This window comes from Lonchura striata, chromosome 8, assembly GCF_046129695.1.
Source record: "Lonchura striata isolate bLonStr1 chromosome 8, bLonStr1.mat, whole genome shotgun sequence".
NCBI classification, from domain to species: domain Eukaryota; kingdom Metazoa; phylum Chordata; class Aves; order Passeriformes; family Estrildidae; genus Lonchura; species Lonchura striata.
Window position 1 is genome coordinate 16,616,503 of NC_134610.1, and position 18,091 is coordinate 16,634,593.

At 38.2% G+C, this 18,091-nt stretch overlaps 1 protein-coding gene across 4 annotated transcripts in view; it reads right to left on the minus strand.

The window, feature by feature from the left end:
* RBMS1 (RNA binding motif single stranded interacting protein 1) overlaps positions 1 to 18,091 on the minus strand; it is a 141,937-nt gene that overhangs the window by 38,763 nt on the left and 85,083 nt on the right. For all 4 annotated transcript variants that reach the window (XM_077784988.1, XM_021526281.3, XM_021526280.3 and 1 more), the window contains exon 3: positions 2,042 to 2,100. In XM_077784988.1, coding sequence (XP_077641114.1) covers positions 2,042 to 2,100 — 59 coding nt within the window. The remainder of the gene's footprint in view (positions 1 to 2,041; positions 2,101 to 18,091) is intronic.

Here is an 18,091-nt window from a genome sequence, read left to right on the forward strand (position 1 = left end):
ATACCTTGGCCTTACCAGACACTGATCCTACAGGCTGGGATTTTTAATCCAGCCTGGGAATTGGAGGCTCAAGACTCACCAAGAGGCAGTCAGAGTTTGGAAGCTACTTCCACTAGATGTTATTGCAAACCTCATTCTGCATTTTTCAATCCCCCTTGTTTCCAGTTTGCTGCCCAAGTATTAATAAAATCCCTTTCTAGACTTAAAGCTGGGGAAAAAGAAAACAAACAAAAAAACTAACAATGAAACAACCTCTGGAGCAGTAGAAAATGTAAATATTTCTTCAAAATATATTACAATCCTCTTACAATATATCTATACTGAGAAAAGGCTGTCTAATGTTATAAGAGAACAAGCTTTAAAGCTCTTAACTCACAACAAACAACTCAAGCATCCCTGTACATCAGTGCAAGCTTATTTATGCTGCCAAGAAGCTGAAGAAAGCAGCATATTGTTTTGTGTAACACGTGGTGGTGTGGATTGTTAAATCCTGACATAAAACAAAGGGAACCAGTTCATATCAAGTTTTGTGCTGCCAAGGCAAGACTAACTTCCTTACCCCAAACCAGCTCTCCACACCCACGGCAGCCTGGGTTATCACCAACACACTGCAGGGTGTAATAGAAAGTTACATACTGACACCAAGCATGCCATCAAAGCTGCCTTTGCCACCTTCCAGATGACACAGAAACTCAACTGCTCGCTGTTCCAGTTAGTTTAAACCCCATGGTGTGTTTTTTTGGCAAAAACCAGAGATGCTGTCAATCTTTTGGTTAAATTCCAGTCAGATATTTGCATTCTGCCTACTTATGTTCCTGTTGCAATTTCAGCGACACGCAGTGAGCTTCCCCGAAGCCTCACCTTGCAGTGTATTGTCACAACAGGCTGCTAATTTAAATCATTGAGATTTAAGTTCTGTTTTGAAAAAGTCATCTTAAACCTCTTAAAGAATTAATGTGAGAATTTCTGTATCTCTGAAAGAACTACTGAAGACTTCAGGAACTGACAGAATGGACAGACTAAATCAGGTAAGTGCAATCATAGGCATTAACTAATCAAAGTAATTGAAAAGGGTATCTCCTCTTTTCTAGTCACAATGACAACTGCATACAAGCTAGGAAAAAATTTTCTAGAAATTTCAGTTTCTGAACTGTCAGTGCCTCTTTAACTTGCTTAAGATGGGGAGTTGAGGATCTATGTCCCTGCACTGCTTCCAAGTTCTGCACAAAAGCTTTGTCTTAATTAATGATGAACTCTCCTCCCTCTGCCTCTCAGCTTTCTGCTTGTTCATGGGCATTATGCTTATTAAAACTGCTCAATCAGCTGACTTAATATTTCAATTTGCTTAGAAATTAACCTCTTAACTGTAAAAAATTAAAGTCTGAAATCTGGTATTTCAGTGTCTGCTACTACACCTTCTCCCACCACAAACATGCTGGGATCCAAATCGCTGCTGTTGCAGTGAGTGATGAGAATCCATGAACTGATATGTTCAGCTTATCTAGAGGAGTCCTAATTTTTTTTCCAGCTGCAATTACTTCATTGAAAATGAACCCTCTCTTTGCTCCCAATACATTCAATAGAACATAACAAAACACAATTAGAGTACTAGAACATGTAATTAAGTGCTGCTTCAAGCTACACTAATCAATGGAGCTTATTTCCACAATGTATAATTTTTTAAGATGCTTAGTTTAGTTGAATGGTCATCTGCAAGCTTCCCTAGTTTCTCCAGGCAAAAGGGGAAAAGCTGCTTTTAACCCCATTTTTGTTTTTAAAATAGAGGCAAGATGCCAGCCAGCACTGTGCATGTCAGCTTCGCTCTGGCTTGGCTGCACCACCGACACCGGCTGGCTGCCAGCTCCACTGGAGGCAAATGCATTGAATACACCAACCACCAGCAAGAATAAAACTCGTTTAGGAGCAAGAATGGGGGAAAAAAAACCCAAACCAAACCAACAAAGGTAAAATGAACTTAAAATACAACATTAACACATTTTATAGAATCAGGGGAGCAGAGTATAAAGAAAAATATACATACCTTTGCATTTGTTTGTAGTCTTGTCCAAAATAGCCTTTGTGGATACAATTTTCCCATACCTAAAATATATTACACATGTGTAAGGAAAATGAGAAAAGAACATCCTATTATAACAAACACACAAATCACTTTATTATATCCTAGTACCCTTTACTCTATGCAAAATGAAACTATTTATATAGACTATAATTATGGAATGCAAACTCATACACAGATGGAAGTGACAAAAACCAACAATTTCAAGTACGATCTTGTTCTTTATTCCCAGTGGCACCACAGAATAAGCCAGCAAAGAGTGCTTTATAGAAAAGAATCCCATGCAGTTAAAAACCTGGTACGTGTAAGACAGCATGTTATAGATATAAGCTGTGACTCTCCCAGTATATAGACCAGATAGAGCAGACCAGTTGCCTTGTCAGTGCTAGGCTTCCTGGCTGGCACAGTATGGAAAAGGAAAAAAAAAAAAAAAAAAAGAGAGAGAGAAAAACCCAGCAAAACCCCGACTGACAAGCACAAAAATATTTCATCTGATGCAATATTATTCTGTTCTGGAATGTGACAAGTGGAAGACTAATGAAAGTTGACCAACAAAGTTGACAAAAGAATTCTGTACATTTCTGTAAATATAAACAATTTCAACTAAAAGAAAAACATCCCTCAGGAAAGTTTTGATTTTCTTTTTTTTATTGCCAGTTTCTCAGTACCTGGTTAGCCCAGTCTGCTATGCAGCCCAAAGGTGAGCACACAGAAATCTCAGCAACTAAGCTTGGGAAACAGGTGGACAGGAATCCCAGCTATAAGAACAATGACTGTTTCTGAAGCACTCTGCAAAGTTTATCAGAATTAGGTATTTTGATAATTTTTAGAGTAGAATTTGTTCCTGCTTACAATTTCCCTTGGAATAAAAATCCCACTTTCAATTTAAAACCAGCAATTATCTTGGCCTGCATACAGAGCACAGGTTTCCCAAGCTCCTTCCCACATCCTCCTCTGCTTATCAACAACACTTGTTAGGGTACCCTGAGCATGAAAGAGAAAAATGATGCAAAAGGAGTTTGCTTTCACTTGAGAATGTAATGTAACTTATTACACTAACAATTATATCTATGCACAGTGTGCTAAGAGGCTCTGTATTATTGTACAAGAACCCAGAATTATCAGTATACAATAGGGAATTTGGGGAAAAATGAACTTTCACCATCTTACTGCTAAATAGAACTTCAACAGAGTGAGTATTATTTTGAAAAATATTATGTCAAAAGACAACTCCATTTCTGCAGTAGCTGTATTAGCTTAAAAATTCTTCAAAGTATATTAGAAGCCTAATAAATTAAGCTTAGTTTGTTAAGACTACTCAATTAACTGTTCACTTGCAAAGTGATGGTTATTCAAAGGCAAAGCCTTTTACAAAGTACTTTCCCCACAAAGAGCATTTAAATACATATTTCACTATAGTTATCACTCTTCGTGACCAGTTTCAAGACCCTGTGTTTATGCAAGTTGTTGGATGGCTTCAAATAATTGCAAGGGAGTAAACGTGGAACACAAGCCATGAGGTGGGTGCTTCCTTTTATTTGAAATTGTGAGCATCTACACTGATATAAAATAGAACTGTCCATCTATAGCCTAAAAACATACAAGCATCAATGAAACTCTGTGCATACCTGAATTTACAATTTTACAACCTGTAATAAATCATGCATAATAGTTGGAGCAGTTACTTCCTTATTCATACCACTTATTTTCCATATATGTCATTCCATTCAGAAAGCTTTATAGTCCCTGAGTCAAAACTTCTCACGTTTTCTCCAGAATTTTTCTGACTGCAAAGCAAAATCACATGCTATAAATGAGAGCCAAACTGCTCAGGGCACTTGCACCCAGCATGACATTCGACAGCCAGCATTCTTCATATCCTATCAGCCTCCCTAAAGCTTCTTAAAGTGAAAAGCTACATAGCCTTTTGTGGGGGGAAAAAATCCCTGAAGGATGATCTTCTCTCTTCTACTGTGTCAGTTCTTGAAAGCACAGAAAGTGGTGGTGGTGAAGAACCACAGCCCTGGGTATTTCTGTGAGCACAGCGACCCGGCCAGCTGGCTCGGGGCTCCCCTCGACCGCTCCAGCCCACGCTGCTGATGCTCACCAGCCCATGAACAGGTCTCTGCACAGCTGTTCTTTACCGAAACTTCATGGACCACCTTCCACTGTGCAAAGATGGCTTAGTGATTTATTGCACTGTCCTAGATAGCATGGCTCCTGCAAAGAACCAGTCACCATGGAAGGCTGCCAAGAAATTTCAGCAGTGTGAGTCTAGGAACAAACTGGGAACCTGTATAACAATAGCAGCTATCGCCAGGATTTCTCCTATGATTTTCCCTCCCATGTGTGAGTTGTTCTTCACTCATGCCATGAGACACAGAAAAGCAGTTTACCCATCCTGAGCCTAGCCAGCAGGATGTACCCCCTCCTTGTTCCCAGTACATGATTGATACCAGGGGAATTACTCCGTGCAGTTTCTCCCAAGTGCTTCCTTCAAGTTATGACCATTGTGAAAACTTTTCTTACCCTTAAATTCTACAGCCCTTATACTCTGCTTTTAACACAAGCTCATGTCTTCAACTGTTCATTTATTGGGTGCAACTGCAATCAAGACCCTGCAGAAATCAATGAGCTATAAAACACACCAGTCATGATGCAAACTGGTATGTATTGCCTGCTTACAAAAAGGACTACAGCAAGAAAGAGAAAATTCGTATTCCAAAGATGTCTATGATGTTAGGTCTTGCCTCAAGATCCTAAGTCCTCACTTAAGCCTATATACATCTAGTTGTCTAAGGCACTTGCTGAAGGTTCTCTCCTGCTCCACAGCCTTACTGTATGCTTGGTGAAATTTTGTACCTACAGCAGAGCACTGTTCCCATGGCTAGCAGAATCACTTCTACAGCAATTGGTGTTTGCTCATTCTCTCTCAGCTGAAACAGTTTTTTAAAGCATGCTTTTCTTTTAAATTAAGTATTAGTCTTTAGAAATGACTGCTAATCTGGCTGGTGACAAGCAACTAGGTATTTCTTATTGAGTTATTTTCCTCCCCAAATAACATCAAACTCATGTTCAAGAGCAATAAAGTTCTTTTTTTTTTTTCTTGAGTACTATTAATACATTCTTCAGTCTGAATTATGTTTGGAGATTGAAAGATGTTTTCAGCTTTGCGTCTCTTTTCTATACAGCACTTGTACCAATATCAACTCACACATTGAGAAAGAGAGGGCTTGGGTAAGAGGCAGGTAAATAATTACCAGGGTGCACTGGGTATGGGATTAACAGGGGTGTGCTCAGTAACTGCCTGTGACCCAGTGTACAAGATACACCTGTGGTACAGAACACCAATACAAATGTCTCGCTGGATAGAAGATAAAGAAGAAACGTGTTCAAAGCTAAGCTAGGAAGAAATGCAGTACAGCCACTTAAGAGGATAATGTTTACTACTGTTAATTACATCCTCACAGTGCAGAAATGAAAAAAATAACCCTCACCTGGCTCATGCTGCCCCAAAATCTACTGCCAGGCGATAAGAATGCCAAACACTGCACCATACCTTTGACATACGTGCTTTTGAAGTGGAAGACTTGAAGTGAAGCACCACCACATAATTTTTTAAAATCATATTGTTCAGCAACATGGTCTAAACCAGTGCAGACAATCATCCTGACAGATTCACTGCTAACAGCTAGGGATACATTTGACATTTAAAACATCTCTGAAGCCTAATTTTGGCAACCTCCACAATGCTGAAAGAAAAAGGGTTTTTAGAAAACTAAGTACATGAATCAACCTGAACTATTTATTTTTCTCCCTTTGTACATCTGGCAGTATGATGAACATATGTGGAGATGTGAGTGTGAAAAGACACCATCATGAGCATGACAAAGAATGGGGAATGAAGTAGCTTGAAGTCTGTCCCAAGTGCTGTTTTGAGTGTTGAAAGAACTTATCTGTGTGTGCATTAGGGGAGGTACAGTAAGAACAGGCAGCAAGAGGCTTGATAAGGTGTCTGGAATGAATTGTTCAAATCTGTGTCCACAACATAAGGTAATATACCTCATACCACCATGCTTACAGTGCTTCCCTTTTGCAGTACTCTCAGCTGTCTTCTCTTTCTGTAAAGGATTTGTCTAACACAAGATGTTGACTTGGACAAAAATATGCCAGAATATCTCTGCTACCATGGAAAGTCCTTGCCTTTAAATGCTGTTTAGGTCCTCCATCCTGAACTGTCCAGAACTTTGTGTTGAAGATGAACAGTGATCTCCCTTTGCCTAAGTGCAGCCCAGCTATAAAAGAACATTCCTAGAGATCCTGATGTTACAGTTTGTATTACTGTAGTGCTGTGAAAACTCCTCTGATATACAGAAATGCTGCATGTCTTCTCTGTTTGTTCCAAATTAATTTTTACATCTCAGAATTTTATCACTGCCCTTCATGGAATGCTCTTATTTTTAAGATCCAGAATTGTGCAGCAAAACCAGACATGGATTTCGTAACTCGTTAGTGGCTCCAAGTACATGAATTAACTTTAAGGTGGAATTGTGAAAGGAAAGAGAACCTGACTGAAGACAAAATATTCTGATAGGGCGCCAATAGTCTCACCAGGTGACTCAGACTGGAGAGAGCACAACAAACAGGCAGATCTGGCAAGGAGTGTCACATAGGAGAGCAGATCAATTAATCCTAAAATAAAATGCAGCTGCTGAATAGAGCCACATCAAAATAAATTGTAAATTTGACTAATATAAGTAACTAGATGAAAATGCATGAAACAAATACTTCCTAAGCAATTCCTATGCATTAATTGTAACACTAAAAAGAAAAATCAGGTGGGCCTGCTTAGTCTGTAAATCAGATTTGAAAATAAAAGAGACAACAACAAAAAACATTTCTTATTCAAGATAGACTTATTCACCACACAGCATGGTCAGTGGGTACCTTGCATGTACTCTAAATGCAGCAAATTCTTGTTTGAAATGAAATCATGCTGTCTTTCAGTATGACCTCAAATCAATGCACACAATGAACATGGACTTTGGCAAATCAGTGATGTGCAAATTTTAAGATCCTCGCCTCCCCAAAAACAGAACATTCTGTTTTGAACACTGTGACTCAAAACATTTATATGCAACTGATGGTCTTACTAGCCAGACCCACACCACCATCTATCCTGCTTGTAGAGTGGCTGGAAGCCATTACATTCATCTCAGTTGAGATGAGGAAAAACCCTAACAGCCCCTGGGAAGGCCTAATCTCTGCTGGAGTTCCCAGTTCCTCTCTAACACTTGGTGCAGAAGGAGCAAGGAAAATTCCCTGAGCCTGAGAAAAAGAGCCAAGGGAGTTGTCAGCAAGAGCTGACTTGGTACAGCTCACTCCTGTTCCTCACTGATCTTCCTTTGTTCAGGGCATTTCTAAGCCAACAGCACAGCCAAGGGAACATGATCAGCCCCATCAATCTTTTCTCCTGGATCCAAAACCCAAGCATAAAAGTTTTATCTGGCTCTCACACCTCAGCCTCTCTGCTGCATTTTGGGAAAGTGGTGTAGTCCCTTTTAAGCTTAGACAAACACAAGGAGGTTTTGTTTCTCTGTGTATCAAATTTTCAATTTTTCAGTAAGAGCAATTTTGGAAAATAGTTGTCAATACAAAACTACTAGTCCTTGCGATAGACAACTCTGATTCCACTCTTGAGTTATGGGTAAATGTTTATTAAAAAACTTGATAAAGAAATTTATTCAATCCAGCAGAAGACTGAGTTTAAAGAACAGAATCAAACCATATGGTTTCCATTTTTAAATTCTTTTTCACCACATCTATGCTGTCGTTCAGAAGGAAACATTGCTAAGAACATTTTGTCCGTATTTTGTTTTCTGTTGTTGGAAGACACACTGTTCTTTGAGAAAATCTTTGGAATACTCAGTTGCTTCAAGGCCATCAGGCACCCAAAGGTTTTCTACCAGAACATAATAAGTGTCTACCACCAAAAGTTGGACCAATCATTTTAAGTGCATAATAAAACATTACATAAAAGTTGCAGTTATACTTTCAGATTTTTATTTTGAGTTAATGTGTATGAATATTCTAGCTTTATTCTAATATGAGTTCTGTTCCAAAATTGTTATAGATTTGGCTAATTTACTTGGTTTAGTAAGTCTCCTTTCCTAGTTTCAGATATTCAACCACTGGGTTAACCAATGCCACCAGATGTGCCTTGTTTCAGACATTAGACCATATTTTTCACTATATGCAGAACAGAACTTACTTGAGTACCTAAATTAAAGTGTTCTCCTAATGACATGGTGTTAAATGATATAAAGCTAGTTCATTTCTTAATAATTGTCCCTTTGACTCTCTAGTACTTTAGAAGAAAGATGGTATTTTCAAAATACCCAAATAATTCTCATTCTCATTTACTATTATTTTATTTCAGAGATAAATAATACCTCCATATAAATTAGAATTTATTATTATAAAAGCCAACTACTGTTTTGTCTTTACAAAATTACATTTTGTCTATTAATGTAAAGGCTGTTTTTGAGATCTGGGTACTAACAAACAAACGGAAGAAAGATCCCCCAAAGAAAAAAGCCAAAAAAATCCTAGGCTCCTAGGAACCTACTGACAAATCAATATTCCTATATACTGCTATAAACTCTTCATTAAGATCAGCAAAGCTTTCTTCACAACAGCTTTCTTCATGCCTATGTTTAGCTCTTCTTTTTAATTTAATTTCTGTCTTCAGTAAGAATCAGTGTATGTCATCATCATTACCAATGCAATTACCAACATCTCCACAGTGCAAACTACTGTTATTTTGGTACAAATAATTTGTTCTTCAGTCTCACTAGGTTACAATTCCAGATTCCCCTGGGAAGTAATCAAAAACAGCAAAACCAGATGCAAGTCCAGATATTTTCTCATCTCCTACTATTGTCTGTCCTCACAGGACCAGATGCTTTGCACAACAGACTTATACAATTTAGTAAAGTGTGAACAAATACCTTGTAGTTTCTTGAACAATATTAACTTTAACAGATAAAAAGCACTATTTTACTAATAGGTATTTGGCTTGTAGTGTACAGGCTCTACAGAAATGTAAATGCTCCTTAGAACTAAAAATAATCAGTAATTCAAAATCCTAATGGATAGTGGAGTGACATTCAAAAAAGATTTTGGAAATCATTATTTTTCAGCTACCCAATTTGTTTTTCCCAAGATTAGTTATTTCCTGGTTCAGGCAAAGATAAGCTGTGGGGACAGGGAAGATATGTTTTTAGAATCAGGAAATGTTTGCTTCCTTCTGCTCTTGCTTTGTAGAGATGTGAGTAACCTCTATCCATTCCTTAGAAGCTGACAGCAATTCAACGGAGAAGAGTCCTGTTAACATCCTACACCTATTTTTATTACATTTTCTAGAGGTTTTTCAATTAATATGGCCTTTATTGCACAACAAATTGATTATTTTAAAAGCAAGACTCACTGCACAACATTCTTTTATTTAGCACAGCTGAGGAAGACTTTAGGTTTTAATGTCTCTGGGCATTTTTAACATTTCAGAAATATTACAGCTGACACTAAAGCGGCTTTCCCAATGTGGCTTTCTAGTGTCTTAATGAACAGACTTTCAACAGCTGCTTGCAGAGGTGTGTGCTCTATCAGTCTTAAATCAACAAATATGTAAGGGCATGTTTATTTAGTTTTACTTTATAAGGTTAAGAATGCTGCAATATGTGAAAAAGCAGTTATTCTTCAGTACTATGATGACACAGCCATGGGGGGGAAAAGAAATTAAAAATAAGTATGCATACACGCACACATGCACACCCACTCCCAGCAAAAAGCTTTTGGAGTTGGAGGGGAGGGCTCTCATATTATGCCCTGTCAGACATCAAGAAGAATTCCGCTTATGCTACTCTGAGAAAAAAACACAACAGCTGTACAATCAATTTAAAAAGAGACTTTAAAATATAAGTATAAAAATATTCACATTAGGGATTTTGGGGGTGTTTGTTTTTTTTTAATTTAAAAGAAAGAAAAAGGCAAATTCTGAAGGATGAACCTGTAACTTCTATTCTAGGCTCTCACAAGTTTATCAGTACATGCAGCTTCAGTCTCTCCACCAAGGATGTGAATTGAGATATTTGGCAGAGCCATGATTAATAATCACCCTCTCTTCAGGGAGAGATTTTTGTCAAAGCCTTCAATTTTGGCCTATCCTTGCTCAGCTGCAACATGATTTTTACTACTAAACATATGGCACCTAATTTCCATTTAATCTTCCATAGGCTAACAAGAGAATGCTGCTCAATATTATGGTAGGGAGAGAAAACAGCTCCAGACACATAAAAAGAAGAGGGCAAGAGCAGCTAAAGTGGCAGAGCTGACCTCTTGCTCTGCACTGGAGATCAGCTTTCAAATTTCACAGACACCTAAAGATTCTCATCAACCTAATGACTCTTGTAAAAGCCAGGATAAAAACATGCTGGTCCTAAATTTGTTGATTGCATAGCTGTTTTAACTGTAGACACAAGTGGCACACTCTGTCACATGCTGTGAAGAAAAATGGAATTTCAAGCAACAAATTGTGAAAAATGATCCTGTTCTGTGCTTCTTGCTGCCTCTGCCCCTGCAGTAACCCAACCTGACTTTTAGACAAGCTGAGGTGATTGTGCATAATCTCTGAACCATCTGCTGGGCTATCTGTCAGTTCAGTAGCCTTGTTACTTTACAGTTTATAGGTTAAGCAGGATAAATAATCTATCAGAAACACAGATTTACCTCTTTGACACACTTTGAAGTGCAAGTATTGCCTAAGTAATCATAGCTTGCTTACTACTAAATGGAAGAAAAAGAAAATAAAAACCAAAGTAATGCATTAAAACAAATGTCTATGATTTCAGAAAGGAAATTGTTTATCACAATCTTCACAGTTTACGAAATCAATAGCACAGCAAAAGTAAAGTGATTTTTCCTAACTAATTTTTGACTACACTTTTAGGAGATTTTTATCTTTACCCATTTAGAAACACACACATGAAGTATTTTGAAATGTGTAAACTATGCACAGTTATGGTTTTCAAACATCTGTTTGCAGGGACACAATTGCTGGTTAACATTAAAAGTGCTGTTTCCTGCCAAAGATCTATTGAATTTGTTAACCAATGAGTGAAAGACCACTCTGGTTTGCCTTATAAATTATGTGGCATTGTTCCTTTGAGAAAAATATTTAAATATGCAGTGATGTGTGCAAATCAGATAGAATGGTTTAGAAACTAATTTGCTACTATTCTGCTTCTAATATAGAATATTGTAATTTATATGCTCTTCCACTGAAAGCATTACAGAAAGTTTCACCATAAGACAGAACTGAGGAGCCTTTGTATGAAAATAGTTTGCAGTTATGCAGATAGTCACGAACAATAAATCTCACAATTATCATAAATTATCATATATCAACTAACATGCATTAAGATGATCCAAACAAGAAGTTGCCAGTAAATGCTACAACATCAGAAAAATCAAGGAGCCTGCTTCTCAGTGTCTGGCTTACAAAGCAGGCTGCACTTCCTAATCTCTACTGTCCAGGTTCAGCAGTTCTGGAGAACCCTGATTTCACACAAAGAAAAAAAAAAAAAAAAGAGAAAAAAAAGATTATTCAATTAAAAGATACTTGGAATTCTTGGCTAACTCACTTTTTAGTACTACCATCACTCTTAAGAAAACACCGTATCATCTACATTTTCTGCAGCAATTTGCATGTGCAACTATTGACAAGGCTATTCAAGTATATGGGAAGAGGTTACAGTTTCCTACTGTTACAAGATAGAAGAACAAAAACATGTTATTTTAAGAAAGCAAATGGTCTCACCCTGTTGTTTTCTTACCCTAGTGCTACAGAATGGACACAATTATGCACTGAAAAAAAAATCCGCATTTTTCATCCAACTGAAAGCTTATTATTTGCAAATAAATGATCACAGTTTCTGTGGCTCCCAGAAAGAATATAAAATACATGAGAGCATAGGGTTTCATATGGGCACAAAAGATACAGCTTTTTAAAAAATGATAATTCATTTGCAAGCATAACAAGAAAGTACCAAAAAGGTTCAAATTACAAAGCTAAAGTGTTGTTTCTACAGATTTTTTTATCCTTTTCTTTATACTAGTGAGAGGAATGATCACTACTCAGGACAATGATTTGGGAGGATGAGAAATTAACCCAGATGAATGTTATTTTGTATTTATAAGCCGAGCTCATGGCAGGTCTGCAGATGTGCAGGTATTGATTTACCACTGCTCGCCGTTTTAATCTGAAGGTACAGCAGTGTTTCCACACTCAGCCATAAATCTTGGCAAATTTCAGCCTCACTGATTTTGCAAAGCCTACACTAACAGCTTGAAAGAATCAAACTATGAAGACATAACAGAGCAGTTCTTGTTACTCATAACTCTTTCCTCTTCCCTCTGTTAAACAGTAGAGATCAGCTTAGGAGCATAAATGAGTCTCTACTTGAAGACATTTTATTATTCAATTCCTCCTCCTCCATTCAAGAAAGCCAAATTCAGCCATTGTCAGCATACGATGCATTGGCCATTATTTTGTCTATTCCTAAGCATATTTCTTTTTCTTGTGGGAAGGAATTAAGGAAAAGGCAAAGAGAAAATAAAATATTTATCTACACTTTCCAATACTTTTTCTCTTGTTTAGACAGAACAGTATAAATCAAAATGATTTTATCATTTGGCTACATGCTTAGCTAGTGTGAGATTACCTCCTCTCTGGATAGATAGGCAGACACCTAGTAAAACCACAAGCCTGTATACTTGCAGAAGACTACTCTTTAATTTATTCTTGCATATCAATTTAATTTCTGGTGAAGGTTGCTAACCAAGTCTTATACATTCAGTTTAAACAGATGATGCCTCAAAGAAGCCATCAGTCTAGAAAACCAAGAGATTGAGGACTGCCATAAAAGGGCACTTTCAACCACATCCCATTTCCCAACCCTTGATCCATCTGCCAACTCTGAACTACAAAATACTGTTTCACATTTTGTGAAAATTACATACATAAAAAATACATACATCTATATGTACACGCATACATAGTTTTTTCTTGCATTGAAGGTGTTTTGTTGCTGGTATAATGACTAACATTGATAACTTTTTTTAGTTACACCAACATATTTTGTATGCTTTCCTTCTTTTTTTGTAACATGAAGACAACTGAAAAGCCAACAGGATTTCCAACTTGTCCTGCTGGGTTAAAGTACAGTATGCATAAAGATAACTGTTTGTCCTTACTTCTATCTTGCACTAATTTAACACCTCATCTCAGAAAGTGTTGGCTGCCTCTCTTCTGTCTAAAAGGCTGGAGAGAGAAAGTTTCAATACATTCAAATAACTTCCAGTTTCTCTGAACTACATTTTACAGTGATTCTTCTATGAAATAATCATAGTGACATCCTGCTTTCGATAGCTATTCTATACTGGGATTAACACCTTGTAATGAAGACACTACAATAAATAAAGTATGAACTCCTTTAATTTCTGGTAACTTAATGTCAATCTTATTAGAACAGAGCTAAATGGACAAATTACTCAAAATCACTGTTAAGCCTTCCAGATGCCCTGTCCCCTTAATAGCACGACATGTCGACTTTATTTGAATCTGCTTCTGTAGTCTCAAGTCCCAGCTGTGCTGAATAGCAAATAACTCCATTTCAATAGGGAAGATGGTTGTACTAAAGTAGTTCCCTCCAGGGGTCAATATACTTCAGAAGGGCATTTAAGTGGCTGTATGTTACTGAGCAGAAACATCAGCTCACATATTATTGATTGTAACTGCACAGCTCTGTTGAAAAGATGCCTGCAGTAGTATTAAGTGCTGAGACAGGGATAAAGGAGTGTTATGCATTGAAAAAAATACTATCCATCTGTTGCCAAATTTTAGATAGATGAGCAATCACAAGCTGTAACACAAAATCTAAAGTGCAACCTCTGTGGCTGATGCATCAGGGTCATATTCAGTGACACTTCCTCAGCTTCACACTGCTTAGATGGTCTTTTAAATACTGACTGAAACAAGCAAGAGGCATTGTTTGATTTCTGCAGTTTTGCTAAGAGTATGTAATAGATACATGGAATTCTGCTTTTGGTAGCTGAAATCTGCTTTGGTAGCTTTGGTAGCCTTCTCTTTAAAAATGTCATTAACCTGTTCTGATCCCATCGCTGCAGCAGCCCAGGACAACGGAAGCCCTCTGGAAGTGCTGCACCATCAGCCCACCGAGCCCTGACTGCAGCCAGGGCTGCAGTGCCATGCCCTGGGCACCACCAGAATGCCCTGTAGAACACACAGAGCCAGCTGAACCTCAGGTGATTCCCAGCCCCTCATCTCCAGTGACTTTTGCATAATGACCATGGCAAATACCATCACGGAAGGGTAAGTCCAGTGTCCCAGACTGCACTTTTGGCAGTGTGCCCAAGGAAGCAGTTGGATCACTGGGCTTCACAGCGAAGTACACAGATGATAGAGGTTAATCCTGGCCTAGCAGGGAAAACTCAGCCCAAAAGCATTAGTGCAAAGGGGCAAGTCAGCTGGGCTCAGAGAAAATTAGGATCCTCCGGCTGGCTGTGTCAACTGCAAACCTGGGTGAAAACTACATTAAGCAGAATAAGATATACAGTCAAAGTTTCTTAAAAGGAGCATCTGTGGGAGTTTCATAAACCCAGAGCATCAGCAGCCACAGAAGGAACTAGTCAAAAACTACATTCTTACACAGAGTTAAGAAAAAGCAATCAAACACTGCATGACTGCAAAGTTGACAGGCAAGCCCAAAGTCAGTAAAGTCAATCCATATCACCACCTTTCATGGACAGATTTAACATTATATGCCAGCAAGGAAGCTTGTATGGCATGATCACAGTGTTTCTGGGCTTTACAGACCTTTTTGTTTCAGACAGCCTGAGATGACTATTTTTTTGCCTGCAAGAGGGCAGCAGAACAAGCTTTTCTCTTAGAAGTGAAAGTACAGGAAAGAAGCTGTAACTTCTGAGGATGAATCTTTATGCCTACACTTCAGGTTTTAAAAGAGTTCGTTTTCTAATTTTTCCAATCAATTTAATTAAACAAGATGCTTAAAGGAATTCAAGTAGAAACCTTAAAATACTTTATATGAAAACCACTCAGAAGCAGGGGACTATAATGGATACTATTATGACATAGGAAAGGACTGAGAATGGAGAGAGGCAAAGGCTACACCCAGTGTCAGAGAGGCACCCCCTAGTAAAGAGTTAAATAGTATCTAGGTCACTCTAAAGTCTTTCCTGCACACCCTCAGCTCACTGCATATCGGAAATGCTGTGTGGGAAGGCCAGGGAAATAAACTCACAGACCAAGTATGACTCAGACTGCAGTAATTTAATGATACTTTTATTCCCTTAAATTATCTTTGGGATTAAAAGAATCCACACCCTTAACATGGAACCAAATCACAATGAAAGGAAGAAACCACAAATTAACAGATCTTAGTGTTAACAAAAGGTATCTAGAATCAAATTAATTATTAATGGCAAGGAGCAAACCTCTCCTAAAACACACTATATGGTCAGAACAGCAGAAGGTGAAGAATTTGAACCCCAGTCAGATGTTCTTCTGAAAGCCTAGTGAGGATGATCTCAGCAACAGGAATGTCAGAGAACTGCCTGCCAAAAAAATAAAGGAGAACTGTCATAGCCAAATGCTGACCTCTACCACAAGGGGAAACAACTTAAGCAAAACAGCCTCACATTTCCTCCACCACTGAAGAAGTTAACTCAAGAGCTGTCAAATATCTTTGGCACAAGCGTGAACAGAAGTTCTACTAAAGGCAGCAGAACACCAGTGACCCAGATCCAAATACAAATCCAGCAAAATTATTGAGGAAAAACTAAATTTCTTGTAAATTCTCTCCCACTGAAAAAAGCAGAAGTTTGGAAAAGACACTAGTGAGCAGAAGAAAACACTGCCCTCAGAAATACTTCCTCCTGACTACAATACAGAATTCTGAAAATTTACTCTTTCCTCTGCACTTTAAGCTGCCTCCCCATCTCTCACTTATGGAAAGGACAAAACAAGGCATGGTAACTACCAGAAAATGATGAGCAAATCTAAGATGCCCTAAATGCAGTCAGATATCTTCTATCACAAAGACTTGAAAATCTTCATAGAGAGAAACAGAAATTAATTTCCCCTTTTTCATGGTAAAAAATTAATTTTGTTGTTGTAAAAAATCACAATTTTGTTGTGATTATATAAATAGCAGTGGATGCCCTTTTCAGTAGAGTTTCTATTAGTATATTATTATACCATTCTAAAGAATTGAGCATCTGGCTTCACAGCTATATATTTAGATGTACTCTGCTCAGTTTCTAATTAAACTAATTTTTTTAAATCCCGTGAGATAAAGAAACGAGCAATGCTCCCAAAACCTATATCCACCATTAAGATACTGTTCAGTAACCAGTTACCTTTAAAAGTCAAGGTTTGCTTCTGCTCACCTTTCAGCTACATCCAGAGCAGTGAGCCTGTGCTCCTCAGATTATCACCTCAACCTCAGTTCAAGTGTTAGATGAGAAACAGTTGATCAGTGGCAGTCAGAGCTGTCCCCTCTTCCTGGGATGGCCACTCTTTTCAAAATATTTAATGACATTTGTGAAACTGCAAAATTCAGAGTGAATGTCCTAGACTTCAAAGAGAATTAACAAATATAATTAATTAAGAAATAAATAAAATGGGTGGAAAAAACCTTCAGAATTTCCCATGGAAAAAAGTCATATGCAATTCACTTGGGAAGAACAGAGGACTGGGATATGTTCTTGTGTATTTTTAAAATGTCATAACTCTGAATATTTGGAAGATATTCAAAAAGAATTGATCCCAATCTACATTTTAAAAGTACATTCATGCTGAGACCTTTGTACGATGATGGACTTTTCAGCAGTAGTCCCGGCTTAACAGTCTTTCACTGCTAGTACTGTACCTCTGTTCCAAAATGTGGAAGCCCTGTAAGCTGTCACAGAGAAAAAGGAAAGGGAACAAGACTTTCCCTCTCATTATTTGAGATCTTCAAAATGTAGCATACAGATTTTTGGCAACAAATCAGCCTTAGCAATAAAGCTAAAACAAAGCCTTCCATACAATAAAAACCATGTAGCTTCAAGAATGGGAAATGTAAGAGTTTGAATACAGGATCTCTGAGGAGAAGGGGGAGGAAAGGCAAATGATTTACAAAGAGACCTTTCCAGATCAACAATACCACAAACAGTGAGGAGGGAAAGGAAATGCACAGTGCTACATCAGCTCGGCTGGATACCCCACCATGCTGACACCCTCAGGCCTTGAAGGGAAAAAGTCTCTCTTCTCTCTGCCAAATGCCTTCTCCAGAACTCAGCCAAGGCATTCAGGATTAACACAGGGGAGATTTCTGCCTGGGGTACTGCACAGCTACAGGTTGAAAAGAAGAAGAAACCACAATGTCAAAAGAATCAGACACTGCAGAGTGCCAGGTGAACTCTACGCTGATGTAGCTCAAAGTTACAAAGCCTCCGTGCTCTATCTTTGCACTGTGGGGCAGGCTTTAGAACCCCAGCACTGGCGGCAGCAGCGGTGGGTCCTGGGCACTCTGGGCTTTCCAGGACTGGGTCTCTGGGAGCACACTGCACACAGACAGCTTCAGTCAAGCTTGCCTTCATCTCTGGGCCATGGGGAAGCATTTCTGTTTGCGAGCACAGCAGTCGCTTTGGGCTTTGATATATATACTAAATAAATTATATACTGAACTATAAAACTGCTTGACTCCAGGCTCCAGAAGCTCTTCAGTTACCCTTTCAGCAAAGTCCTTGAAACCAGAAGTAAGTAGTTTGGATCTTTTTCAGGTCTTTAGCTTTATTTATGACATTAAGAATTTGCAAATAAAAGAATTTATGTTTCTCACGTATCTGTACTACCCTGTATGAAGCTCTTTT